The sequence below is a fragment of the Dendronephthya gigantea genome, unplaced genomic scaffold (assembly GCF_004324835.1).
Source record: "Dendronephthya gigantea isolate DGI-Jeju-01 unplaced genomic scaffold, DenGig_1.0 000059F, whole genome shotgun sequence".
Lineage (NCBI taxonomy): Eukaryota > Metazoa > Cnidaria > Anthozoa > Malacalcyonacea > Nephtheidae > Dendronephthya > Dendronephthya gigantea.
The window spans coordinates 972,743-1,000,687 of NW_021163069.1; the positions used below are offsets into that span (position 1 = coordinate 972,743).

General features: G+C 35.8%; 1 protein-coding gene and 2 long non-coding RNA genes across 3 annotated transcripts; all 3 read right to left on the minus strand.

Moving 5' to 3' along the window:
* Positions 1-292: 292 nt before the first annotated feature.
* LOC114530094 lies at positions 293-8,832 on the minus strand. The gene is made up of 3 exons (XR_003687741.1): positions 8,629-8,832; positions 1,640-1,785; positions 293-430 (listed from the first exon to the last, which is right to left on the minus strand). It is a non-coding gene; the product is annotated as an uncharacterized LOC114530094 (long non-coding RNA).
* A 3,186-nt stretch (positions 8,833-12,018) lies between these two features.
* LOC114530093 lies at positions 12,019-17,819 on the minus strand. The gene is made up of 3 exons (XR_003687740.1): positions 17,645-17,819; positions 12,795-12,889; positions 12,019-12,384 (listed from the first exon to the last, which is right to left on the minus strand). It is a non-coding gene; the product is annotated as an uncharacterized LOC114530093 (long non-coding RNA).
* A 6,401-nt stretch (positions 17,820-24,220) lies between these two features.
* LOC114530071 (piggyBac transposable element-derived protein 2-like) lies at positions 24,221-26,015 on the minus strand. Its single transcript, XM_028551658.1, has 2 exons — positions 25,410-26,015; positions 24,221-25,281 (listed from the first exon to the last, which is right to left on the minus strand). Exons 1-2 carry the CDS (start codon positions 26,001-26,003, stop codon positions 24,490-24,492), a joined length of 1,386 nt encoding a protein of 461 aa, XP_028407459.1. The 5' UTR covers positions 26,004-26,015; the 3' UTR covers positions 24,221-24,489.
* Between the last annotated feature and the right edge of the window lie 1,930 nt (positions 26,016-27,945).

A 27,945-nucleotide genomic window follows, 5' to 3' on the forward strand; every position in this document is an offset into this window, starting at 1 on the left:
ATTTATCTTCATTTGCCTACTAATGCTTAGTGTGGCTATAGTTTCTGCATGTAAAATGTAAATACGTCTTTAGTGCCAATAGTGGTCGCAGTGAATCAGATATTGACACTGTATTACATCTGCCACACGGCCTCGTAGCGACTAGCGAGCAACGACGTACAACCAGGCTGGGGTAGTTAAAGTCAATGTTTTTGGGGGGAGGGGGGCAGACAAACGACGCGAGTTAAAAAGTCTGCGTTAATGGTTCTCAGTGACAGTTTTTCAATCATGAATACCAAAGCCTTACCATGACGTCCCTCATTCTGTTGGGGAAGCTGGCCTCTTGCTTCTGCAGGAGGTAATGAAATTGTGAAAAAGGCCAATACGACTTCCTCGTTTGCATTAGTTTGGCCGGAAAGAGATCCTGAATAGACGTGAACGGTCAGACGACCTATGTAAATAAAATAGATATAGACTAATATTCAATCTTATACTGATTCATGTAACATCAACATATATATCTTTTTTCGGTCTTTTTCATGTACATGATGATGCACGTATATATATAAGGTAAACCAATAAAGATTTTTTGGCGCTTTACTCCATGTAAAAGAAAAATATTATTGCTGTAAAAACAAGACGCGGAATGTGTTTAGATTTTGTTCCCGTAACGCTGTAAGGATGTAATCTACATGACATGGGCATGTGCATGGACATAGAAATATTAAGGGTCAAGAGTCAAGTGTTGGTTTCCTTCAGTCGGTCTATGCTTTAATCTTTATTATGCATGCCACTCTTCATTCCACTCTGAGTGGGCATATTGAAAATGGCTAAAATGTTTCAACTTAAGCCTAGGACGTGCGTGTGCTCATGGAAAAATTGAAATCGTTAATTGTTATATATATAGACTTTAAACTCACTGGAAAACTAATGATAGAAAAAATGGCAGAATATATATAGTTTTCTTAATTGAGTTAAGATACCCCGGTTCTGGTTGACTACAATTTTGTTAAATCATGAACAATTTACATAAAACTCGTGATATTAGGCAGTGATAAAGTAAATCCTTCCTTGCGGTGTGTGTTTCACGTTCCCCTTATTAAATCAGTTTAAGGCTAACCAACTGCCATTCACGGCCGTCCAGGCACTAAACGTCGAACTTAGCTTTTCATACATGCACATTCAAATAAACCTAAGCAAAGACTCATTAAACATCAGGTTCGGCAAATGTTCGACGCCTGAGACAGGCCTACAGCAGCAACGGCCTTTTACTTCTTAATCACCGCTTAATATCACGAGTTTTATGTAAAACATTTATGATTTAACAAGATTGTTACACATTTTGAAATATCTATAATCAAACATAAAATTCGTCTCGTGCAAAACTTGCAAACAGCTCTCAAAGCTCTCAAACATTAGAATATTGCCCCAAAAATCTTTAGTTTACTGAAAAAGGGTTGTGAGGGGAAACTGAGTTGGGAAAAGGACAGAAGCATAAATGGAAATTCGTTTGAAAAAATATAAGACCACCCTGACCAGGACCAGAGTATTTCTAAACGCTCTCTAAAAAGACAAAGTTACTGGTCGTACTTCTTAAAGTCTATACTTCTACACACAAATGTGTGTTTTGTTTCCTCTCAAGAATATATACCTCACTCACCCTCAAGTCCATCACTGTGTGGCAATGTGACATGCAGATGCCTTGCTTCTGGTGATAGTGGGCTGGTGACGCACAGATCAAGTCGTACGTTTCCATCAGTTAGGGAAATAGAGAACGGTCTGGATGGAGGAGAACGGTCAGACGACCTATAAAGTGATACAATAGAAATATTTGAATAGTGTGAATCACGTATGCCATCTAAGTAATTGTCTGGCCTAGGATTGCCCCTAAAGTATTGCGCGTAATACATGGAATATTTATGAATAATTTAAAACTTTTATGGCATAATGCATGAGCACCAAGGCCTTTAATGCTCGAACCGCGAGGCGAATGTGTTTTAGAACCAAGAATGCCCGCTGGAATGCCGATAGCATGGTTATTTGTTTTTAACTATTACTCATTTATGGTTTTCCGACTCGTCATACAGCACGATTACCAATGAATTTCTAAAGAAATATATTAAGTATAGCAACTTCTGCTGATTAACAACGAAAATAATAAAATATGAAAATGAGATTCAATTTCCTGACTACCCGGCGTTAATTGGCTATTGCATGGTGTTACTCGACACAAAACTGATTTTGTTTTTAACAACTAGTCTTTGTTTACCACGAAATATTTACTACCTTTTACCTCTGTGCGTTGTTTCAGTATTGGAATGTGAAAACTTTGTGAAACAGGAGTGTCATAAATTGTTTAACCTTTTGTTTATGGCAGCATGCCACGGCAGAAATTTCAAATCCGCGTAGAAACGTAGAGCGTGGATACACGAGGCAGTTTTAAAAAATAGGTACGCAATGCGTACATGTAGGTAGCCTGTAAAACATTATTAACTTAAAAAGTCCAAAATTGTTTCAAACATTTCAGCATAACAATTTTAAAGGACTCATCTATGTATCTGAAAAATATTTTAGAAGATTTTTGTTCAGTTGAAATGCACTTGTGTTAAAAGTTTTGTTTTTTAAAAAAATATGTTTTTGTTAGTTATGTTCAAATAAAAGCTTCTTTTTAAACTCCAAAGCATTTGGTTTAATAGCTGCATGTCCACAAGCAAGAAATTGACAGTTGAAATATTGCATTATAATTTGTAAAACAGGGCAACTTGTTACTATACCATTTGCCGAGTTATAATTTATAAAACAGGGCAACTTGTTACTACCATTTGCAATAAGGTCATGTATTTGGTTTAATAGCTGGATGTTCACAAGCAAGAAATTGACAGGTGAAATATTGCATTATAAGTTATAAAACAGGGCAACTTGTTACTACCGTTTGCAATAAGGTCATGTATTTGGTTTAATAGCTGCATGTTCACAAGCAAGAAATTGACAGGTGAAGTATTGCATTATAATTTATGAAACATGGCAACTTGTTACTGCCATTTGCCGAATAAAGTAATGTTTTATTTATTTTCTATTAGTGTAACTTTGTAGTTGTAGATTCAACGCTCACCGATCACTGCTTTTTCGTCTTTAAAGTACTCACCTAGACCTAGTCACCTTCGCTTTAAAATTTGACAAACGTATTAACAACGTCCAGTTTAGAAAGTAAATACAAATAGATACAAATTTTGGCGTACACTTGGCGTACAATTATACTTATGAATTATGATTGGCGTACAACAATATTTACCAAAATAACGGCGTACCACATAAAGTGTAAGCAGTACCTCAATTCTTGTAATAATGCAATTATAGTTTCAAATCGTGTTGTATGTAAAAATTATACATACATATTATGGTTAATATTTTTAAGTGTTACTGGTAAATTCTGGCTGCAGACATTACCTTTTTGTAGTAACTAGTAACCCTATATATATGTTGAAAAAATAGGTAGTTTTGAGTTTGCAGAGACGTCATCGACTGTTTGGCGACTCTCGTATCGCCGCATCGGCGTACTAAATTGGCTTACATTTTTACGGCCATAAATTGTGTCCGGTGTACAAAAAGGGAACTTTTAGCTTTCCAAACTGGATTAACGTGACTTCGGTTGCTTCCGTTCTTCGAAAACAACGAAATTTTCGAAAAATAAAAAAAGTAGAAGAACAATAGGCAATCGTCATGTTTCGTATATCCGACGATTGTCGAAAATGTGGCACCCACACACAAACATCCGGACACTTTTAGACCACTTGCATTATGACGTCATACGCATAAGTGCTCGTGACATAAATGCTCGGGCTTGATTTTAGACATTGTCAGGGGGGTGACTACCTCAAAAAAATGCACTTGCTAAGTGACGAATCATGACCGATTAATCACACTTACGAAAAAATAGTATAGAGTTATTCTTCTGATAGATATTCTGTGGTAGGAGGCTGTAAGTTGCTTCGAACGAAATGGATGCCGTGTGTGGCAACTGTTCTGTTTTGGAAAAGATATTCTCGCTTTGCTTCTATTTTCGACATTGATCGAAACTTTTTTGACATCGCTTGAGAGATTAGATTACTTTCTAATGGTAAGGGAAATTTAACGTCGATTAGTGTTATAGATTGTTTCTAATGTTAGATTATTTCTATGCTGAAGAGAATTGTGTTTCGGGCTCGTATACTGCTGTTTTTAATATTGAATTCGATATTCGAGAGGAAAAAATCATAATGCGAGCTGACTACATAAAGGAACAAGAATAGCAATAATTTATCCATCTCCGTCTCAAGCTGCGTTTCTGGGGTTTCGTAAACTCATCCGGATATTTCTCATTTTGTAGATAATCGTATATTCGCTGATACAATGGACAACTGTTTGGCAACTGGCAACTCTTTATACAGTTGTTTTGCGGCTTTTCTTTGTGAGTCATACAGCCATTGTGCCTGCGCATTCGTGAAATGCTTTTGTGTAATGTTGATTAATCCAGCCATTGTGCAGCTAATGAGCGCTTTTGTTTTTGAGGAATGCCTTTCAAGTCATTAGTCATGTTTATGTCGTATATTAAAGATATGATATTGTGTAATAACATGTTTAAATTCGAAACACTAATAACACTAAAATTCGAAATACAAATTTAGAACTTTTTCAATCACGTAATCGTGATCGACCAAAGAACTAAATCTTCTTTAGTTGTTTTTATCAGGGGGACACTATCCGCGAAGGGGGGCATTATCCGCGTCGCGGATACTGTCCGGGGGGACATAATCCGCTAGCGGATAGTGTCCGGAGGGACATAATCCGCTAGCGAATAGTGTCCGGGGGGACACTTTCTGCGGGGGACACTATCCGCTAGGACACAGGCACCTCAGCTGAGGTAAACAATGACCTTGCTCAAGAATATGAGACAACTAAAAAATGGACAAAAAGTTTGACTGGACTTCCACCTTTTACATATGAACTACATGTAAAACACTTAGAAATTGAAGATACTGGTGGTACATGTTCTCACAAGAAACAAGGATACCAAATGTTTAAAGAAAAATATGTGCACTACGTTCAAGTTAAAGCAAATACAAGCAAAGGACAAATTTCCTGCTTTTTGGTAAAAGGCTTTGTAAATGCGGCAATGAAAAGTAATATATATTAAGTCTATAGGTCCATTTAAACAAGTTAAATGCTGAAGTAGAATACAGTAATTGCACGTGTCCTGGTGGCAAAGGTGGAAAGTCCAAACACATTGTTGCACTTTTATTTCAAATTATTGAGTACAAACAATTAGATTTTACTGAAATTCCTGATGAGCCTACATGCACACAATACAGCAGTGGCATGTGCCTAGGAAGGATGAATTGGACGATACAGTTCTTTATGAAGATATTACTTTTCAAAAAACAATTTATGAAAAGGATGAGTAGATTAGAAAGCGGAAATTTATTCAACCAAATCTGTTGAACAACCCCACACCTGAGATGCCCAAGTTGTCAAGACACCGAGATTCTCAGATTTGCCATCTCATTGACAGAAACAAACAAAAACAGTTATTTGGGAAAATTGTTAAAATCTAATGACTGCAAGCCATGTCTTTTTGATATTACTCACCAAGACCTTCCCTCAGGTGCTTTCCCCACTCCAAACCCATGTCAGTGGGGAAAGGACAAGGAATTAAGAGTTAGCTATAATGGAATAGAAAAAATCATAGATGTGCAACCAGGATTAAACATAATTGAAATATAGAACGTTCTCTGGTTGAAAAATTAAAATTTATTACAAGCTTTCGGCTATCAGTCTATAGCCTTCAACGGGTAGAAAATATAAATTCAAAGAAGGAGGACGCTAACAGTGAAACATGAAACTACATGTGAGTCTAACTACAGTATGAAAGGTTATATGATATATACAAGGAATAGCATGAAATATGTAAATTTTAGTGTTTTTAGTGAACATAGTATACTGTCCTGGAAGTGGCTTAGAATTATTGTCAGCTTGATCGGATAAAGCTGTATGCCATGACTCTAAAATTTTCCGACTGCGGAACTCTCCAATAATTCTAAGCCACTTCCAGGACAATATACTATGCTCACTAAAAAACACTAAAATTTACATATTTCATGCTATTCCTTGTATATATCATATAACCTTTCATACTGTAGTTAGACTCACATGTAGTTTCATGTTTCACTGTTACGCCTGTATTCAAAAAGCTCACTCACACTCTTACTCATCGAGTGTGACATATAAATTTCGTTAATGCTGATCAATGAGAAAGTTTTTTCTGAATAGATGGAAAGATTTAAGGTAAATCACTGGAAATCAAGCCCCTGTTCGGCTGGAAATACCGCCATTGAAACGCTATGAGAAGATTAAGATCTCCCACTCAATGAGTTTGAGTGTGAGTGAGCTTTCAGAATACAGGCCTTAGCGTCCTTCTTTGAATTTATATTTTCTACCCGTTGAAGGCTATAGACTGATAGCCGAAAGCTTGTAATAAATGTTAATATTTCAACCAGAGAACGCTCTATATTTCAATTATAATGGAATATTTTAAATTTAAAGAGAAGTGCTGGATGTTGCGTTGATGTGTGTTCAAAATGTGGCTTCATTGTCAACAAGAGTTTTTCATGGTTAGGTGCTAGTCCTGATCAGCGACTTTTTAATCTTTGACCCCACAGAACAAACACAAATTGGTGTTGGAGAAGTGAAATGCCCTTTTTCAAAAAGAAACATTTCATTAGAAGAGGCATGTAAGGACAAAGATTTTTTTCTTGAAATGACTAATGGAAAGGCATAACCGAAAACAAAACATAACTAATTTTATCAAATTCAGAGTTGCATGGCCACTCTCTGTGTTAAGTGGTGTGATTTTGTTGTTCACATGAGGTTGATTTGCATGTAGACACCATAAGTTATTGTTTTTATTCACAATATATGTTATCAGAGTTGTAATATTTTATCAAATGTTGTTATGCATGTTTTAATGGTTTAATTTAGTAGCAAGACTGTTACTCTGTAATTTAAATCAATGGAGGTAAGAACAGAGTCAAATAACAAAAAACACTCGTATGATTGAAATTATCAGCTAATGATAATGGTATAACAGGTTGCAAAATTCTGTAGTTCTTAGATCTTGCTATATATTGCTCTCTCAACATGGAACCTTACAGAGGCAATCTTTCTTGTTAACTCTTCTTCCAAGGAAGATAGTTGGGGCTGCCCATTTAGAAAAGGTGGAATATTTAGTGATACTCCTTCTGGCATATCTGTCTCTATATCAAACCCTCTATCTGTCATCACCCATCTCCAGAAGTTTGAGTATTCCACAGTCAATAGTATCTTCTATAAATTTTTGTCCAGGCCATATAGGAAGGACACATAGGCGTTGATGTAAATATATAATTCATGTTTTGAAAATACAGGAAACCTGACTAACTGAAATGTTAAACCGGTGGGAAATATATCCTGTTGAAGCAAACCCAAGGGCAAGCAGACAAGAACAAGAAAAAGTTAATTTTCTGGTAACAGGAATCTTGCTGTGCCACATTTCAAAGACTGCACTTCTGAAGTTATGGGGGCAGTTTTAGAACCATGGTAGATAATGTGTTCACAAGCTGGGAAAAGATAGTCAAAAAATGCTTTGAAGTTTGAATAATTAGGAAAACCTGTGTAAAATCAGAACTCGTATTCACTGCTTATGAGCTTTTCCATCTCAAATAAACGAGGTGTCATTTTAGCCATTTCTTCATTATGTTTGGTTTGTAGTGCATTGTTTTCAGTTTAGATGTGAAATTTTCTCATTTAATAGTACAACTACTTTCTCATGTTCCAAAATGCCAGCTTCATCTCCTTAAGAGCTTGAGGTGATATTGTCAAATCAGGTTGAAGCAACATATCACTCTCAGCTTGTACATTTTCCTCAATTTCTATTGTTTTGAATCGCAACTTCATTTTGAACAAATGTTCTTACAGTGGGGGGTTTTCTTGGTTTAATTAATATTCTCTTGAGAGGTGAAAATAGTTGGAATGTTATTTAAATATGTCTTTTTACCACCAGCAAAATGCAAGGAACACACTTTATGGCTAGAGCCGAAATATTTCACACCTTTTCTCTTTAATATTCATAACCACCTGCATTTTAAATCCTGATTTTTTGGAATCTTATGGAATGAAAATTTGGGGTTTCTTCTATTGCTACTCGCACATTTTGGTACACAACAGTTCCTTTTTCACATTCTGGTTTTCCTTCAAGTATGTCATTGTTTACCTCAGCTGAGGTGCTGCATGGGTTCAGCTTGCATTATATGACTGTATAAACTGTTATTTTTTCCTCTTAAATGTCGAAGTCAATATTAAGAACAGGAAATACGAGCCCGAAACACAATTCTCTTCAGGATAGAAATAAACCAAATGTAGCAAGACGATTTAAAACTTCAAAATTATCGCTCTTAAAACAGGCTTTTTAAATTTTAGCATTTTCCCGTCAAAATAAACACACAGACTCGGGCGTCCAGACTGGCTTCGTGAAACTTAAAATTCTGTTCCAAGTTTTCAATTTTCCGGGGACTTAAAGGACGTTAATAGCGGCTTAGGAGTGAAGTAGCGTAGAAAAGACAACACAAGACAACATACCTATTAAAGCTCGAGTAGCCAGACTTCAGCGAGCAAATGTTCTCTTCGCGTGTTCATATTTCGTCACATTCCAAGCGCATTTTCGTTGTAAACAATACACTAATCGACGTTAAATTTCCCTTACCATTAGAAAATAATCTAATCTCTCAAGCGATGTCAAAAAAAGTTTCGATCAATGTCGAAAATAGAAGCAGAGCGAGAATATCTTTTCCAAAACAGAACAGTTGCCACACACGGCATCCATTTCGTTCGAAGCAACTTACAGCCTCCTACCGTCATGCATCACGAGCACTTATGCGTGTGACGTCATAATGCAGGTAGTCTTCGGCGCCAGTGACCCGTGCTTGGCTCTTTACCAAGTTCTAGCAAATTCTTTTCTGAAGTCTTGATGAAGTGGCATAACATTTTATAAGCCAAATTTTAAAATTAACATGATGAATTTTGTAGGAGTTAGAAAAAAGTTGCTTGTCAACTAGAAAGATATTATTCGAACATAACCGCTCTTCAGGTGATAAATGATGACATTGGTTACTGGTTATTTTGTGTGTAATATGATACTTCCTACTTTATGCAAAGCCCTTACATGTATAGTGCCCTAATATCATAGTTATTAGTTATACCAGTTGTTTCATATATTCTTTGCAATACGAATTACGCGAATTTGCTCAACGCACATAGCACATGCACTAAACACATTTTTAATTTCACGGGTAACAAAATCTATCGTTTGATATATGAGCCTATAGCTATATGGCGACATGATAGACACTCCGAATTTGTGCAGACAAAAAGTACGGTATTATTGTCCGTATAGATCAAATTGTGCAACACTTGCTGAAACTATATCCATAAAAATATTCAAGAAAGCCATATAAATAACACTATACCTGTTTTCCATACTATAACTGCTTTCGTCTTGAACAAAGAGACCTTCTCAAGAAATGACCGTAAGCACTGCTCCGCTTGCTCAGGCTGTCTGTTGATTTTTGGTGATTACTACAGTATTTACAGGAAATTATACGTCTATGGCATTTGGTTATATTTACACTTTGTATTTTGAATATGCAAATTAGAATAAAAAACATGCATCCCACACAACAATTTCCTTTTAAAAAAAAAACCTGTTTACTTAGGGGCTGTTTACATGAGCCCGGTTACCCGAGATTCAACGAAGCGTGAGAGGACTTTGAGGTATTGAAATAAGTCTTTATGACACCAAACTAGCACATGCTATTGTTGTGGTGATTATACGACTACCAGAATCATGTTATCTGCTCATTTCAATACTTCAAAATCATCTCACGCTTCGTTGAATCTCGGGTAACCGGGCTCATGTAAACAGCTCCTTAATGAACAACCAATATAACAATTACACTTGTGTTGTGAGTATGCAAATTAAAGCATTCCAACCTCATAACATGCCAGACACTATACTTGGCCCATTATGAGCTCACTAGAGTTACACGAAGCAGTGCTTTCACAATAGACATAGAGGATTGGGCGTCACTACCATACAAATTAGCCAGCGATACCGTATCCTGCGATTCATTTGATTAGGCAGCATTCACCAACATACATAATTATTGTCGAAACTCGGATAGCCCGTAAGTATTCATGGTTAGTGGAACAATGAGATTTGTTAATGGTTTTTACAGCTCTCAACTGGTACATGCAGTCGTAAAAGAGAAGAATAAAATAAAATAAAATAAAATAAAATAAAATAAAATAAAATAAAATAAAATGTCTTTTAATTAAAGTCGGGCCATACTTCAATCTCAACTTTATTTATGAATACGAATACTCTGACAATCACGCTGTGCACAAATTGGCAGCCAAGCGCCAATACCATATAGACTGAACGCTGCATGAGATGCGTATAGGAGTTTATCTCATGCAAGTTATGCAACGCTTGCAAGGCTATACGCATAAAAATATTCGAATAAGCCATATAAATAGCATTTTAACTGTTTTCCATACTATAAGTATAACGGCTTTTTTCTTGAACAACGAGACCTTGTTTCGAAATTACTTAATTGCTACAACTTTTTAACCGTGTAAACTGCACTATATATCTTCTCAGACTGACTAGTTCTGTGTGTTTGCATGCATGGAGCTGCCTACACTGTCTGTTTATATGATGCATGAAAATCATGTCTATCGTGTTCTGCTCAGGGGCAAGTGAGAGGAATTGAAGCGCTTTTGATTGGCTTATCTTGGAAATACATGCTAGGCTAAACTGCTGCGTTATATGTACACATCATACGGCATATTTATGTTACTTTCCAGCCGATACAGTCATAGCAGGAGTACACTGGCTACAATGTGTACATTTTCATCTCTAAGTTCCTGTCCACAAGAACGTTAACATATCAAACTTGTGAAAAATGTGATCCCTGTATGTGAATTGTAAAATAACAGTAGTAAAGACTAAAACAACACTTGCTTATGTATATTACAACAACTGTTGGTAAACTCTCGATATCGTAGATGTATAGTCTACAAGACTCTATGCCATTAAAATTTAGTTAAATTTTGAAATATGGGAGTTAAGGCCCGCTTCCACCTTCGCCTGGGATAAAATTTTTGATCGTTTGGGGAAATGAGTGTGAGAATTATATTGAAAACCGTTTATTCACGAACAAATTACTATACAGACTAGAGTCTACATATTTTGTATACAAATCTCAAAACGAAGAATCATATTCATGCGAAGTCTTGACCTTTTTCTTTATCATGGTTTTGTGCCTGTTTGCGTGTTGTTCATCCTTTCGATTTTGAACTTCAGCTGGCAAAAAGCATCGAGATTCGAGCAACATTTTACAACTTTCGTTTTGTTTTGATGAGAGAAGCATTTATTTAACAAACGCGGAACTTGAGTGTTCATACAATTTTAATCATGCATAACTTTCACCTTGAATAACCTATATATAGACAAAGAAATTCCCGACGTATAGAATTTTAAATTACAGTTTCTTTGAACACTCTAAAAGCGCTAATTAAAAGGATTATACTGCAATTTTTTAGATGTCGTCGGCAATAATTGAAAGTTTCGTATACAACACCTGCATTATCTCTACTCTTCGCGCAGACTCTCATTCTACCATACCACTGATTCAAGTATACAGTCGTCAACCACAATATAATATCGATTATAATAATGTCACTTACAGGATGGTGAAATAAAAATACTGATATAGGGAGTTTAAGATAGATCTAATCGAATATTTTGCTGGAAATAAGCTACGGGAAAAAAAAATCATACAGACGTTTCAATTATGATAAGTAACTTCCATTTTTAGCTGATATTATACAGTTCCATATAACTTGTAAAACAGCTATCACTTTATAGCTGCTTTCATGTCGTCCAAAACTGGACGGAATTAAAGCAGCTGCAAAGTGATGGTTGTCCTATATATGTAATATGTTGGCATGTGAAAAACAAATCGCTGGAAAAAGCCTAACATTAAAATATAATCAGTTCCTCACTATATGATTATACATGCAATACTTGGGAGCATTTAGCTAGGAATCGTCAGATTTACTTATATATTTAGGATTATAAATTTAAAATTAATTATGCCTTGAAAATACCACATAAAATAAGTATATTTCTGTTCGTGAAAAAACTTGCAGTTGAACAAATGTTTATAAATACTGACACTTGGTCAATGGCGGTTGTATTCACATTGATTTCAAACGTTTCTGTCTACAATTCTTCGCGAGTAAAGTCTTCAGCATCCAGTAACTCTCCTCTTCCTGAAAAATATTATGCAAAATGAACTTACATTAAACTTATCAGTTAAGTTAATCGACCAAACATTTCCTACAGTTTAGATTTAAAACACATGCATGCAGGGCTGCGCAACTCCGTTGTCTCTCGGATATGAATTATGATTCCATGTTAAAGAAAATTGGTATTTTTTTAATGAAGTAGATGCCGTATAAAAAATCCGTGCATGATTCGGAGATCCATGCATAATCTTGGTGTCGTGAATTTTGCCGCTCTTGTCGAAAGCATGTAATTTTCACCATTGTGAAATATTCCTGCCTTAAACTTGTCTATTATCTGAAATAGACCGGCCTGGAATTCTAATACATCCAGTACCTTGACATGTTCACGGCAACTACGAATAATAAGAATGATATATAGCGTATATCTATCTTACCGCGGAGCAAAATTGTGAAACAAAAAACTACTCGCAAATTCCGACCAATTGGAAAAGAGATCCTGAGTAAGATCAAGGTTGAAGTGCGAGACAATCTGTAAAATATAGAGTAGTTAATTTTATTCATTTGAATGCGTATGAAATGACGGTAATTTAAGGCTATTTTCTATTAACGTTCGCTTCACCCGCGCGGGCGAAGCGGCTTTTGAAAATCTGCCCATGCGACCGTGACCGGCCTGAAAAACAAAGCGCGCTTCGCCCGCACGGACGTAATGGAGGATCGCCTTTAAGATGGAATTTATATGTCGCACTTTGGTAGCGTCGAATGCAAGATAGATCATGTCCTAATAAATTATACTGCTCGCAGGGTGCAGCACAACATTGTATTTGATCACTCCTGTTCTTTTCAAAATAGATACCTTACATTTGCGTTAAAGTATGAAGCGTGGACTAATTCACGGAAAATATTAGAGAGAAATCATGCTAAACAAGCGTCCAGTCTTTTGTACGTTTGTTTATGAAAACACCAAGTAAATTTAGTTTTGCAGAGCTTTATTTTTCAGTCTGTAAGTCTGGCCCAGCACAAATGCAAATATTTGCATTATCATGCAGTACTGATGATGGTCCCGGCTTGCGGACCGAAAGCTCTTCAAATCTCTGTAAACTCACGTGGCGTTTTCACAAACAAACAAATTTACAAAATACTATCATCGTCATGCAAACATTTAAAGACCTTATATATTAAACGTCCTCATTTCATTCCTATGTTAGTTATTATAGGGCTAGTTTTTATACAACATAATTCGTCATAAAGTAAATTGTCGTAATTCACGTGTTATAATTCCTTGTAATTCTTTGTTATGCGAAATCCGAAAAATGAAAACCGAGTTATTATCACAAATTACGACATGAGAATTACGATGAACTGCATGACGACGAATTATGTCACATGAAACCAGCCTTACTTTTAAGGCCATTCTCCATTACAGACGCGGCCTTTACCCCGCTATTTAGGTTACCAGCGGCGTACGGGAGACGATAATTGGGGGAGGGGCACATACTCATAAATTTATTATATTCATGTTAACAGACCTGTAAAAACCTGGATTTGAAAAGTAATTAACCTTGCACAATATGAATATATGAGTATACAATAAACATAATAAACACAAAAATTTGCATAATATGATATGGTTTAAGCGGATGTGTTATATAGGGGGATCCCCTCCTTTTAAACTTCTCGCCCATTCTGTGCAATAATTAATCGCAAGATTTTTTCACGCTGAAAGAGTTTCCCTTTTCTACTTACAAACGAATCTCAAATATAAAAGAACTTGAAACATCAGGCAAAGTGTTCTCAAGAGCGTTAAGAGCATAATCTGATTTGCTGATGTTCGGATAAAAAATGAAACACAAAAATATTATGATCATATGTACTTAATATTCAGGCATGCTAATAATCCCCGAGCGGGCGCGGAGCGCCTACGAGGGTACTAATTCCGCTCGGAGATTAGGAATTACACCCGGAACCCGGTAGAACATAGGCGAATCCAAAGTTGTCCAAATTCTATGTCGTGGACGGTCAACGTAGGGTGGTTTTGTAAGTTATGCGCATGCGCGAGTAACGTCTGGTAATCAACGAACGTTCTGATTGGCTCAGACAGAAAGTTTGTATATTTCAATAAGAACGTCAGCAATGTAACTGTCATTTCGTAAACATTTTTGTAAAATTGTTTTAAAAACTTTGTGCAAAGAAAGTAAAACGAGAAGAAACAAGATATAATTATGAAGCATGACAGATAGCAAAGATGAACGTGGATACAGTCAAGGGTACGTGTTTACTTTGTTTATTTGGTATCAAAAATACACACTATATTTGTAAAGTATAAAACTGTACTTGTACTGTTTTAATCGTTTGAAACTTCGATTTTAAACCGTTACAGAATTGCTGGCATGGTATAATGCAGCAAAATTGAACGGGCAATGTTTACACTACTAGCTTTATGAATATTTTTGTATTGAATGATGGAAACATTAGCTATAATATACTCGGTAAAATATAATAAGACTGATTTGAGTTTTATGTCATTTCATAATATAAATTTAGGTCAGGTTAACTCAGGAAATTGTTTACTTGGTTTGAAGTAGCGAGGGGTTGCTGCATGCATGTATTTCTAGTAATTACATCTGGTTTCAAAATTGACCAATGGGAACTGATAATTCTGTATTCAGTCAAAAACGGCACTTTTGTATCACAGAAAAAATAGCAAGTTCGTTTTCGTTATACTTCCATCTTGAGTAAATCCTGAATATATACCCGGCGAATTCAGTCCTTGAGGCCCTGTTTATACTATACCGGATTAGTCATGTCAAAGGTAGTTTTACCCTGAAAAGTATTACAGCACGATGGCGTTAACATGATCTGCCAAGTGAGAAAGTTAAGATTAGGGTTGGAAAATAAATCACACCACCATGGAGGGATAGATCGACGGAGGAATTAATATCAATTGTATGAACTATATATTCATTCTTTCAAACGTTCTTTGCCTCTTTCCTGGCAATTCGTAATATGTAGGCTATTTTGGTACAGGTAATAATATGAAAACAATGTGCACAATGGCAAGTGACAACTGTGATGGCCCGTTAAGTCAGGCTCGCAGATATTCATTCGCAAATTTTAAATTAAAGAGAATATGCAAATCTTTGGATAGCCAAATAGAGTTTCTTCCTAGACTAGTAATAGAGTCTCTTCCTAGAGTGGACTAGTACTAGTACTATAGTAGACGCGGCATATCAGTAGCGGCATGTTACGACGGTGTATAAAACAAAATCCCGTCCCCGCCGTACTAGATCCTTGCAAAAAAATTAAACATTATCTTACCCTATTTCGATTGCAATTCTTTGATAAGCCATAGAGTGAAATACGCCCGTGTATAGGTTGTATAGCTATAAGCTATAGAATTTCCTTCAACTCTATCGGCAGTGAATAGTTGTGTGTTCTTCGTACTGTCGGTTTGGTCGTACTGAACACTCTTGTTCGTCGGTTTGTCATGTCCTGTGTTTGCATCATGTGATTCTGTACGTCATGTTGTGTGATCGTCGATATTATTGGTCGATTTTGAGTTCGTGGAATTTACTTACGACGCAGGGTATAAATAGCAAGGGGGTAATCTAATTTATACAAAAAATTCAGAGGACATGTTTCGGTTACGTAACAAGAATATGGAAGTGAAAATGAAAATAAATAATAAATAGAAAGAAACATGGAAATGAAATTCCCTACGTGAACGCACAGAATGCACCGAGGAGACATGTATTACGAGCTTACATGCAGCAATTATCGATATAATCTTACTGTGAGTGAAGCGAACAGCCTATATTCTTGACGTGCATCTCGATTTCAATGATTTTTGAGCATACGTGGTACTGCGGTTTCATCCTATTATGCTTCATATTCGCACTTGCGATCTCAACTCGGGAGAGATTTCTCATGAGCACAATACTATTTGTATGACGTGAATATATTCACAATTTTACACATGGAATCGGGCTTGTTACTCACTGATTAGGTCAATGTAGTTTTTTTATCGACGAATATTCAAAGATTAGGGGTGTCGTGATCTATTACGTCGCTAAGCCCATGTATCAACCATATTTTGTTACGCGTAAGTCAAAACCAATCTGTTTATATAGCCAGCGTTGTGTTTTGAACTAATTCCGGTAATTCTGTGTTTCATACTGCAAAGAATATAGTGAAAACTGGTATAACTATACAATCTCAGGGCTCTACATGTAAAGGTTATATAGTCCGCACAAAAGAAGGAGCAGAGTTTTCGGGACGTATTACGATTTCACAGAGAATTAATAATAAAAGTGCCGCCAATTAATTTTACTCCTGCTATGCTAATATTTTGTTGTTCATTGACTGTAAAAACAATGAATTTCTAAAGAAATGAATAATGAGATGTAAATGATTTACAATTAAATATTAACATTTCGTCCCTCCCTTGCCCCCTATAACTGATGGTTGTGATTATATCATGCATAGGCTAGAATTACAAATTGTAAGCACAGTGGCAGTGCCTTTATCTTCCTCATGCAGTCATCGCTTGGGTAGTCTTCAGGATAGTAATGGCAATATTCGTATCAAAAAACTAAATCTTGTTCATATTATGATAAACGTATACAACATTATATCGTGGTTATATACCTGCTTTCCATACTTGTTTTTATCAACGAGACCTTGTTTAGAAATTATAGACCTTCTTGACAAATTGTGCTACCTAATTTTCTGATTGCTCGACTGATTGCTACATTGGTAATATCGAGATTGGTAAATACTGCACACACGCACTGCGCTATATATACATGTACACATCATAGAGCATATTTTCAATACACGCAGACCTACTTGATGAATTAGTCTGGCGCTTTAGTAGCATTTTAGTTCTCTTTATACACGTTTACTTCTCAGCTCATGCATTGAGTTATCATCTTACGACAACAATTAACGTTAACATGCATCTTCATCCCTATAAATTCTTGTCTACAAGAACTTAAAACAATGGAATAATGGGAACAAGGGAGCAAAATAGGGAATAATGTGTCGCTGATTGTAAAATATGTAACTGGTAAACAGCATTTCCTCAATTCTTAAGTAAAGAGTAAGCGCCGTTAAAATTTCATCAGGCGCTAAATTTCGAAACATGAGAGTTAAGACTCGCTCCCACCTTTATCTATGATAAACTTTTTGATCATTTGGGGAAATAAGTGAAATATATGAAAAACCGTTTAGCTTGATCGGGCGAAAACAAACAAATTGCTACAGACTACATATTTTGCATACAAACCTCAACACGAAGAATCATATTCATGCCAAGCCTTGAACTTTTATTTCATCGTGGTTTAGCTAGTGCCTACTTGCACGTTGTTGATCCTTTTGATTTCCAACTTCGGCCGGCGAAAAGCATCGAGATTCGACAACTTTTTTGTTTTGACGAGAGGAACATTATTTAACAAACGGAATTCGAGGGTTTATACAATTTTAGTCATGCATGCATAACTTTCACTATTGGGGAAGCCTGTTTTGAATAATCTATAGACAAAGAAATTCCCGACGTATAGATTTTTAAATCAGTTACTCCAGAAAAGGTCGAATCTATTTGAAAAGCTGGAATATCCTGTGAATTTGTTTCTCAATAAAATTATAAAAGCGCTGAACGGATTCATTCGCACGCATTATCGCTATTTTGTGCGCGTTTCTTCTTCTACGGTACGACATATTAATGATATTATGGAGTACACAAGTACAGTCGTCAACAACAATGTAATATCAGTAATATATGTCACTTACAGAACAGCTGCGCGGATAGCGTTGGAATAAAAATACAGGACACTATATATTATACGATCGCTTAAGGAACATGCATGATTCAGATATGATTATGTCTCTATCAGCTATGTCCAGCCACGTGTTTTCGTACACACTGATCTAACAATCACCTTAACAGAAACACGTAATATAACTAAGTAAATTGGCAGTATTTTAGTAATTCTGTACCGATCGGAACACGCTTAACAGTATTATACAAAGACAAAGTACTAGTTAGTTGATCATTTAGCTGTTTAGCAACAACCAATGGCATTTCATTTGGTACGGGCTAGTTTCAGTATATTTAGTGTTTCATATACGACTTGCATTCGTGACCTTTAGTAAGCCTTTACTATACAACTTTTTCTGCGCGGTGACTTTGTCATAGTGTGAAAAACACATGACTGGAAGAAGCCTGAACATTAAAATTTGATCATGCAGTTACTCATTATAATCATACCATTTTGGAATTTATCAATCGTCTGATTTCATTATTTATAAACTTAAATCTTAATTAAGATATATTGGATGTTAAAATACGACATAAAAAATACTTATATTGCTGTTCGTTTTAAAAATAAATGCGGTTGACACAAACGTTTATATATACTGAAAAATTATCAATGGAGGTTGTATTCACATTGAATTCAAACGTTCCTGCATGTCTATAATTCTTCGCGTGTAAAGTCCTTAGCATCCAGCAACTCTCCTCTTCCTAAAAATATGCAAATGACTTACATTGAACCTCAGCGGAATTGACTTAGGGGCTCTTCACTGGCCTGTTTCATACGTCGAAGCTTCATGCGCCGAACCTAATTCAAATGAACTAAAGTCTTTGTTTAAGATCTTTGCATTCGATTCGGCACATGAAATGTTCGACGTCTGAAACGGGCTTTAATCGGGTAAACAGCCACTTAATCGACCCAACTATTACTGACTCAACTATTAATTCAAGCTTAATTCTCTAGGCGTTTTCAATTAATACGTATGTGTATCGAAAGTCGTTAGTTGAAATTAATTCTAATATAAACTTCATTCATTGATTGATAAGCCGATGATAAAATAGAGTTTTAAGTTTTGTTTTTTTGTATGATTTAATTGTATTCGTTGGTATGTAACATAATCATATACATGATGTATACATCAATCTTACCACGAAGTAGAAATGTAAAGCAAAAAACTACTCGCAAATTCCGACCAATTGGAAAAGAGATCTTGAGTAAGATCGAGCTGGATGAAAACCTGTGAAATATAGACCAAGTTAAATTTAATGATTTGTCGTGTGGAATTACGGTATGGCCCAATTAAACAATGGATATAATGTCATAAAGTGGGAAAAATAAGGTTTATGATCTCATTTTATTGTTTGAATTGCATTCGACGTGATGAAAATGCGATGCAGACCTAACTGTCTTAAAATACAGTTCATATACTACAATATGAATAATTTAAATAACCGCTTTCCGTTCACTACTATACACGCGTAAAAGCGCTTAAGTTGATGCAAGTTGATATGAACAAGATTGAACAGTGGTGTGCTGCCCACATTGTTCAGAGTTGTTACGTTATCAACATTGAACAATATTGTTACATCCGATTCAGTTTCAACACTATTGTTCAATGTTCTCAACAACTGTTAACAATGTGGCAACACAACATTGTTCCACTCTGTTCAACTGCATGCTCAGAGTTATTAGCCGTGTAATAACTGGGAAGGTTTCGTTGATGCTGGAGTGTCGAAATGCGTTGTTTTGCGAAATCCGACATATATGAAACAAGTGACAACTAATGCAACATTCGTAATGTTGATTAGGTACACAAATCAATGAAATAGTTCAACGCGTCATACTTGTTAAGCCTAGCGCACACTGGTGCACTTAACACGCACACAGGTCACTCGTGACAATTGACACCTGCACATATTCCTCGTCTGCGGGGATCAAATTGAGATATTCTGTCATTCGTGTCGTAATATCCAATTATCAAACATGTTTGATATTTTCTAACACGCGTGACAAATGCGCCAAGCATGCGCTGAACAAATGCGATTAAAACATGCAGCAAGGAATATGTAAATGAGAAATACGATAAATAACCTTAAAAGTATGGAGGAAAAACGCAGTGAACTGGTTGCAGAAGCCATTTTAGAAGACAAACTGGTAGACATATGGCCCAAATATCCGTGTATTTACAATGTACGCTCGCGAGATTTCAAAAACAGAGATTTACGAGAAAAAGCATTTCGTCCATCCATCGTTTCGTCCATATTTTACGATTGGCTACCCTTAGGCGTCTCCGGCGCCGACGCATAAGCAAAAGGAAAAGCAAATTTTTTTCCTGTTGAGACAAATAATCGTCACTTTCATACTCCATGTTTAGTTTGTTTATTGTATATTTCACATTTACACATCTCTTGCTGCATGCACATGTAAATTAATCATTCCTGATGATGACTAAATAAAGTCGAAACGTTGAGTGAAAATGCTTCATTCGGAGTTACTATTGTTGTGTATTGCAATATTTACCAACGCAGGTTTTAAGTGATGCTATAAACACCGCGCTCGCGAAGGTATGTTTTTAGCTCGTTCAATGTCATTTTGCTAACCATTTTCGAATCGTGAGCGTTAGACAACACTATTGTAAGGTAAGAAACGGCCGAAATCGTATTTCCTCTACATTTTGAGACATATAAAGAGCTTTAAAATGCAATGTGATCCTGACACTCCATATAAACTATGGTATGTCCGACCTGTGTTTGTCCGAATTTTTGTCATTTGATGACGTGTTTTTGATAAGTGTTTGACCGTCGGAAAGGTGGATTTGGTCCCCGCAGACGAGGAATATGTGCAGGTGACAATCGTCACGAGTGACGTGTGTGTGTGCTAAGTGCACCAGTGTGCGCTAGGCTTTATAGCACAGATGTTTCTCATTAAAAGATAGGGGAATCCCCTTTGTCCACACTTCTAGCGCATTCCGTGCAAGAATCGCAACATTTCTTTTCACGCTGTTAATTCAAAATTGGAGTCGCGTTGTTCTGCTTACAAATGAATCTCAAACCCTAAAGAACTTGAAACATCAGACAAAGTGTTCTAAAAAGTGTTAAGAGCAATATTTTATAATTACCCGTTACTCTTTATACAGGGTGTATAAGAAAGGAAGAAACACAAATATATTCAATAGAAAACAGTTGTCATGAATATGTAATGTAGTAGCCTTTTTTGGATGAACACTGTGTACATAACTTGCTATGTTCGCATAAAGGTAATTAATAAGCAGGCATGCGCATACATTCAGGTAATATGGTAATTACATGGTTTTAAAATTGACCAATAGGTATTGAGTCAGTAGGTAAGTCCTAAATATTCGGCGAAGTTATTTCTTGAGGCTCCGTTTATCAAACCGGATTAGTTATGGCGTTATCCTGCTTTCCCAGATGGCTTTGACATGAACTGCCAAATGAGAACGATGCGATTATGATTTGAAAATACACCAGCATTGAAGGAATAGAACCACACCATGAATATATATATATATATATATATATATATATATATATATATATATATATATATATATATATATATATATATATTTATTATTTTGAAACGGTTTTGCCTCTTTCTTGGCACGGTGATTAATACATACTGTGGCTATTTCGTTACAATGTGGACGATGAAAATGACAACTGTGATGGGCCACTGTTGGCACGTTTAGTCAGGCTTGCAGATATTTTCCTTTGCCTCATTTTAAAAGAGAATAAGGAAATCTATGAATAGCTAAATACAGTTTCTTCCTTTTCTAGTACTTGTAGCTACATGCGTGCGCCATGCGGAGTATAAAACAAATTCAGTTCCTCCGCTGGACGTGATCTTTTCAAAATTTAAACATAATCTTACCCTATTTCGATTACAATCCTTTGATGAGCCATAGAGTGATAATACTGCCGTATAGCTATAGCACTTTCCTCACCTCCGGTGACAAGCACATATCACAATAGTGTGCAAACAATAATTCCTATATTATTATTTGTCTGCCTTCCGTGTCCGCTTTCACGATAGGGTCGAACCGTCAGCGATTGGCTGATTTTGGGTTTGGAAAATTGTTATTATAATACCAAAAACGTATAGAATTTTATGTGATAGACAGCCACTTTTCAGTATATTTTACACGAGCAACTTTTATTTGCCAATTACTATATGTGACAATTTTTTTGCTCGTGTAGACAAGCGAAATTGAACAATTTTTGTGTGGCAAATACATTTGCTGAAAAGCTGGAGTGTTAGCTTTTATATGACAAATAAAAGTTGTCACATACGAAAAATTGCTCGTGTAGATTACTCGTCACAGAAAATGTGGCGTTGGTCCATTCGGTCGCCGCATGTCAAGCCGCATGATTTGGACTTTCCAGGCATCTGCTATGAACTCGAAATAAGGCAAAGATGGCAGCCACAACATATGCATCGCAAACAGCGATCGACAATTATTAGGCGTTACTACCATATACATACACTATTAGTCACATCCTTTCAATGCGAATATTGTCGTCTTTGCAAGTCGTGTTTCATGCAATAACCACGCGCGAGAAATAATCGCTCACATTTAGTAATATTAATCGTAACCCTACCTTATTTCAAATCTGATAGCCCTGCAATGATTCATGGCGTAATACGATGATTTTGTATCCGCTGGAATATTTTCACACTTCTCCTACAACTTAATTGTAGTCGTCGACAAAAGACAACAGCATGATGTCGATGAGTATTATTTTGGAAATATTTTAATTAATTCACACATGTTATCGCGCACCCTTTCTATTCGTTACTTTAAAGTGCAGGAAGCTAGACCTGCATGTGACCTTCAGTTGTAGTTAATAGCAACAAGTCAATAACATTCTTGCCACATCCAACGCAGTTCGCCCCGCGCATAGCCCAAATTTCGCTGACGATAAACAATTCCTATACAGTCTTTTTTCACATTAAATCTAAAACGTTTGTCAATGCATTAAAATCATAAAATCTATGATAAACTGATTAGCGTTCTATATTAATTTTGCTGTTGCAAATGCAGCCTCGCCAGCATAACCGCCAGCAATTTCGACAAACGGCGAACAATCATGCACGGGAACTGTATTTCAGACTCACGGGCATTCATATATAATTGTCGGATTGTTATACTCCCCACGTTTTTATATTGTTTTATGGTAAATCCCTAAATAACTTTTTTTTTATTGCGTAGAAAGACAAGTTATTTACGGATTTAATTTAAAACAAAACGCCGGCTTAGGCGTACACTCGTGCTCTAGGGATTGTGTTCTAGGGACTTAATAGCATTACTTGAGAGACACAATCATGGCTGTCGTGGGAACATATAGCGTAAGTTAAGGTTTTGTGGTTACCCAGGGCCTGGGAGGACTTAAAATTTAAAAATAATGGAAAAGTCTTTACAAGTCTCAATGGATTATATTTCAAGAAACTATGCTTGCATTGCCTCGTGATAAACTATTTAATGCATCAGCTATTAAATATATATGGATCGCTGTATGATCTGCGTATTAAACACGTATAAAGACTCGTGAGTAGTGCCGGTATAAAAATTGTGTCTACTTGGCCGTGGCCTTCGCCTAAGTGGCGTACTTTATAAATAATCATATATGAGCATGTATATACTGCAGTCAAACAAAGTGCAAGCGATAGATGAGGATTGTATTGACATACGAGAAGTGTATGCTCTAGTCGAGAATTTCCTGTTGTATGGGTACTTGAAAAAAAATGTAAACAATAATCGAGAGCAGTTACAGGGTCGGAAAACGTCGAAGATTGCCAAAGTATATGCTGTCCGTTGTTGTGTATCAAATACTCTCTCCACACTGTTAAAAATTTTTGTTAAAATAACCAATTTTTTTCTTAGCTACCAATTAAAATTGGTTAATCGAACCTAAAATTTATTGGTCAAGTGCAATTGGTTGATTCAACCATTTGTTTTTTGATTACTACAAAGGATTATTTATTGGTTAACAATTTATAACTATTTAATAAATAGTTATAACCCTATATTATCCAAAGTGCTTTATAGTGGCCTAAAAATTATTTATTCATGTTACCTCACTATTCTTGGACCAAATAACAAGATAATAAAAAAAATTTTATTTTTACCCTTTTTTCTAGGAAATTCTATGATGTAGCATATTTGCTACATCGGCTAATAACATAACAGCTTATAAGAATAACTTTCAGTCCAGTAAATCTTAAAATACCCTGTTCTTTCAATACAAAGTCAGGTATTAACTATGGTTTAACTCAGTTGGTAGAGATATACTATGTTCTCCTATTTACTATGATAGGCAAGGAAACAATTACGATTTTTGTTCAGGCATAAATGAACCTTGCACTTCACACATTTGACAAATGCAAATCCCTCTGGACAATTCCGACACCGCTGCCTTTTGTCCTCATAGCTGGGCATATGGCCAACACCATCAAACCGAACATCAGTTACAGGTGCTGGGTTCACCTCTTTCTTTTTCTTGCTCAAACAATCGAGTGATCGACGCCCACGTTGGGACTTTTTTACATTGCATAAGGCTGCAGCAACCATAGCTTGAAATTTCCTCAAGGGCATTACGCGAACATCTAAGGCTTTGCAATCTCTTCTGTACAGGAGCCATGCATTCACCAGAGCAATGGTTAGGGTGTGGTAAAAGATATAGAGATACCATCGCTTGCTTCGAAGTTGATACTTGTAAAGTGTGCACAACATGTCCATGAGATCAACTCCACCCATTGATTTGTTGTAAACCCCGATAAGAGATGGACGTTCAACATTGACATGCTCCTTTTTTGACCTATCATATCTTCGCACAGAATCAACTTCTTCAGCTCCAATATAGGACGATATCATAGTGACACACTTGTTATCAAACCAACGAACTAATGACAAATTTTTTGTTGTCTCAACAACGCTGTCATGTGCTCCTCTACCTTCCTTTTTCAATTCTTTCTCTGACTTCAGTGGAGCTCCATGAAGGCGATTGCTATTGATGGTGCCAACATAATGCAAACCTCGCTTTTCCAATTCACTCACCATAGCGAAATTTGAAAAGAAGTTGTCAGCAAATACCTATAATGTAATTTATCTCAATTTATTACAATATGCTATAACAGTCGCCCCAAGCTAGGTTTATTTACTTTGAGTAAAATCAAGCAAACAGAAAATATCAGGGAGTTACAATTACAGGCACAACTAACCTTGAAGTTTCTGTCTGATGGAAGAGCTGAACATAATTTCAACACGACATTTCCACCCAATCCACAATCTGGAACATTATCATTATCATCCATTCCAGTGCCTTTGCCTTGATATATGTCAAATACATGTAAAAAACCAGTGGATGAGCATCGGGCCCAAAGTTTGAACCCCCATTTTTTGGGCTTCTTTGGAAGGTACTGCTTAAGAATAGATCTTCCTTTGAAGGCAACCATTATCTCATCAACACATTGGTTTTCTGAGGGACTTACTTCAGAAAAATTTGCATTCAAATCATCAAACCATCGCCTTATCTTCCAGGCTTTATCTTTTTTTTCTTCCTCTGTTACTTTTAAGTTGTCAACTATGTGCAAATATGAAGCAATCCTCTGGAATCGCTGCCTTGCCATTACATCAGCAATTGGGTGATAACGAGTATATGTCTCCCAAAAGCAACCGACTGCTGGCATTTTCACTAACCCCATATGGAAATATAGACCAATGAATGTTTCTATTTCAGATGAGTTTGTTTGTAAAGTGATTCCTGCTTTCTGGTGGGCATAATTATTGGATTCCTCAGCCAAATATTCAAGCATGTTATTGGTCACAAAATACTTGAAGTAGTTGTAGGGTGTGTCCTCCTTTGGCTCGGGTTCAAGGGCAGCATCAACAAAATCAAGATTTGAAGGTGGAATAAATCGTCTTCGCTTGTTAAAATTGTATACTTTTTTCTTCTTTGCAATAGAAGCAAGTGGCTCATCATCACTAAGTAGCTCCTCGTTAATGGCATCATCACATTCATATTCTTCATAAATACTGTTATAATTAGGCAGAGACTGTTCATAATTTATTTCATCTGACTCATCATCACTGGATAATTCATCTAACTCACTATCGGAACCAGTAACAGCCTCAATAATTTCTTCAATGGTATCGTAATGATGTGGTTCCTAAGAACAGAAGCAATATTTCAGATATTTGTCAAAAATGTAGCAATATATTGTTACCAATTTACAACCTATAGTTTCTAATTCAAAGGGGTCATAGGTTTAAAACAAATTTAACTTTTATTTACAATTTTTTACAAAAAAAAAGCCAGGAAAATGAGATTATTCAATATTTGTCATTCTCATTAATTTTACTCTGTGTTGACCAATGTAGCTTATGTGCTACATTGAGTTCTACTTATAAATTTCGAGTGTTAAAAGAGATGGTTTTTGAAAAAAATACCGCCCAAATGATCTTTAGAGTTCCTAATTTGAAAATATTAGCAAAGAATTAACAAATTATAACGATTGAATACTAAAATTAAATTTAGAATTACCTTGAATTCTGCCAATTCCTCCACTCCTTGAGCCGCCATTTTTAATTAATACAAAAACTTCACAACCGGGGGGGATGGAGGGTGTTATGAATATTAATGAGAAGTACATGTAGCAAATTATCTACAATGGTGTAAAAGTTGAAAAAATATTCCAAAATGAAGGCAAAATGAGCCTTGATTTTCCAGTGTAGCATATCTGCTACAAGGGATAATATAGGGATAAATTCGACGGCACAAATGTGACCAATTAACAATTGGTTACTTGAAAATTCAAAATGGCGGATTCGCGTAGGAGTGCAGTTATCAGTTAACTCATGATTAAATGAATTTAACTTTCCAAACTTCTGTGATATTTTTAATATCACAAGACACACCTCCAGCAACCTCTGCCGATCCAAATTATTAATCAATGTTCACAAAAATTCGCAATGGTTTATTTTTGTCGACGAAAAGTTATATAAAGGTGAAATATGAAATACACAAGACATACGGAGAAAAGTCATTGACTCATATCGTCATGTTTTGACATTGTCATCGGGTAAAAACTAAAACGTAAGTGGTTTTGAATTTGTTATTCTTTTATAGTAAGCTGTTTAATACTTTATTGTATACTCGCTTAAACTATAAATATGGTTGAAGGACATATGTTAAATGTGTGTCAATGACATTTCAAAACGTGTGCGTGTAGATTCAATAATTACTAAATTAGCAAATGTTTATTCCATGAAGTGTTCTATACAGAACCAAATATTTGTCATGAGTCTAATTGAGTACTGTAGAAACATTGTTGCCGCAGACACGCATTTCCCTATTTGACTGAGTGTATTCGAACGAGGATATTATATAATCAAGACATGCACCATAATGCATTCCTGGTAAATAATGGTTTTGATGGTATCAAATTTATAACTATGTCCTAAAAGTATATAATGAGAAACAGCATTGGATCAGAAATTTGGAATGTGTACCTGTCTGAACACTGAACAGACCTTCATGACTGTATGTTTTGACATAACTTTAAGACATATAACTTCATGCACAACTATTATAACTAGTATATATATATATATAATACCATTACTATATAGCAGGAGAATATTTTGTAACAGTCCAGCTTGCAACACAGAAATCTTTTTGGCATGTTCTTGCTAACACCATTTAATAACCATTTAATCTACATGGTTATATATACATAGATATATACATATATATAA

Excerpts from the sequence above, each read along its gene's own strand:
- LOC114530071 (XM_028551658.1), bottom strand. The coding sequence starts at position 26,003 with ATGCTTGAATATTTGGCTGAGGAATCCAATAATTATGCCCACCAGAAA. Across the intron at positions 25,282-25,409 it reads CATCAGACAGAAACTTCAAG|GTATTTGCTGACAACTTCTT; the intron begins GTTAGTTGTGCC and ends ATTACATTATAG.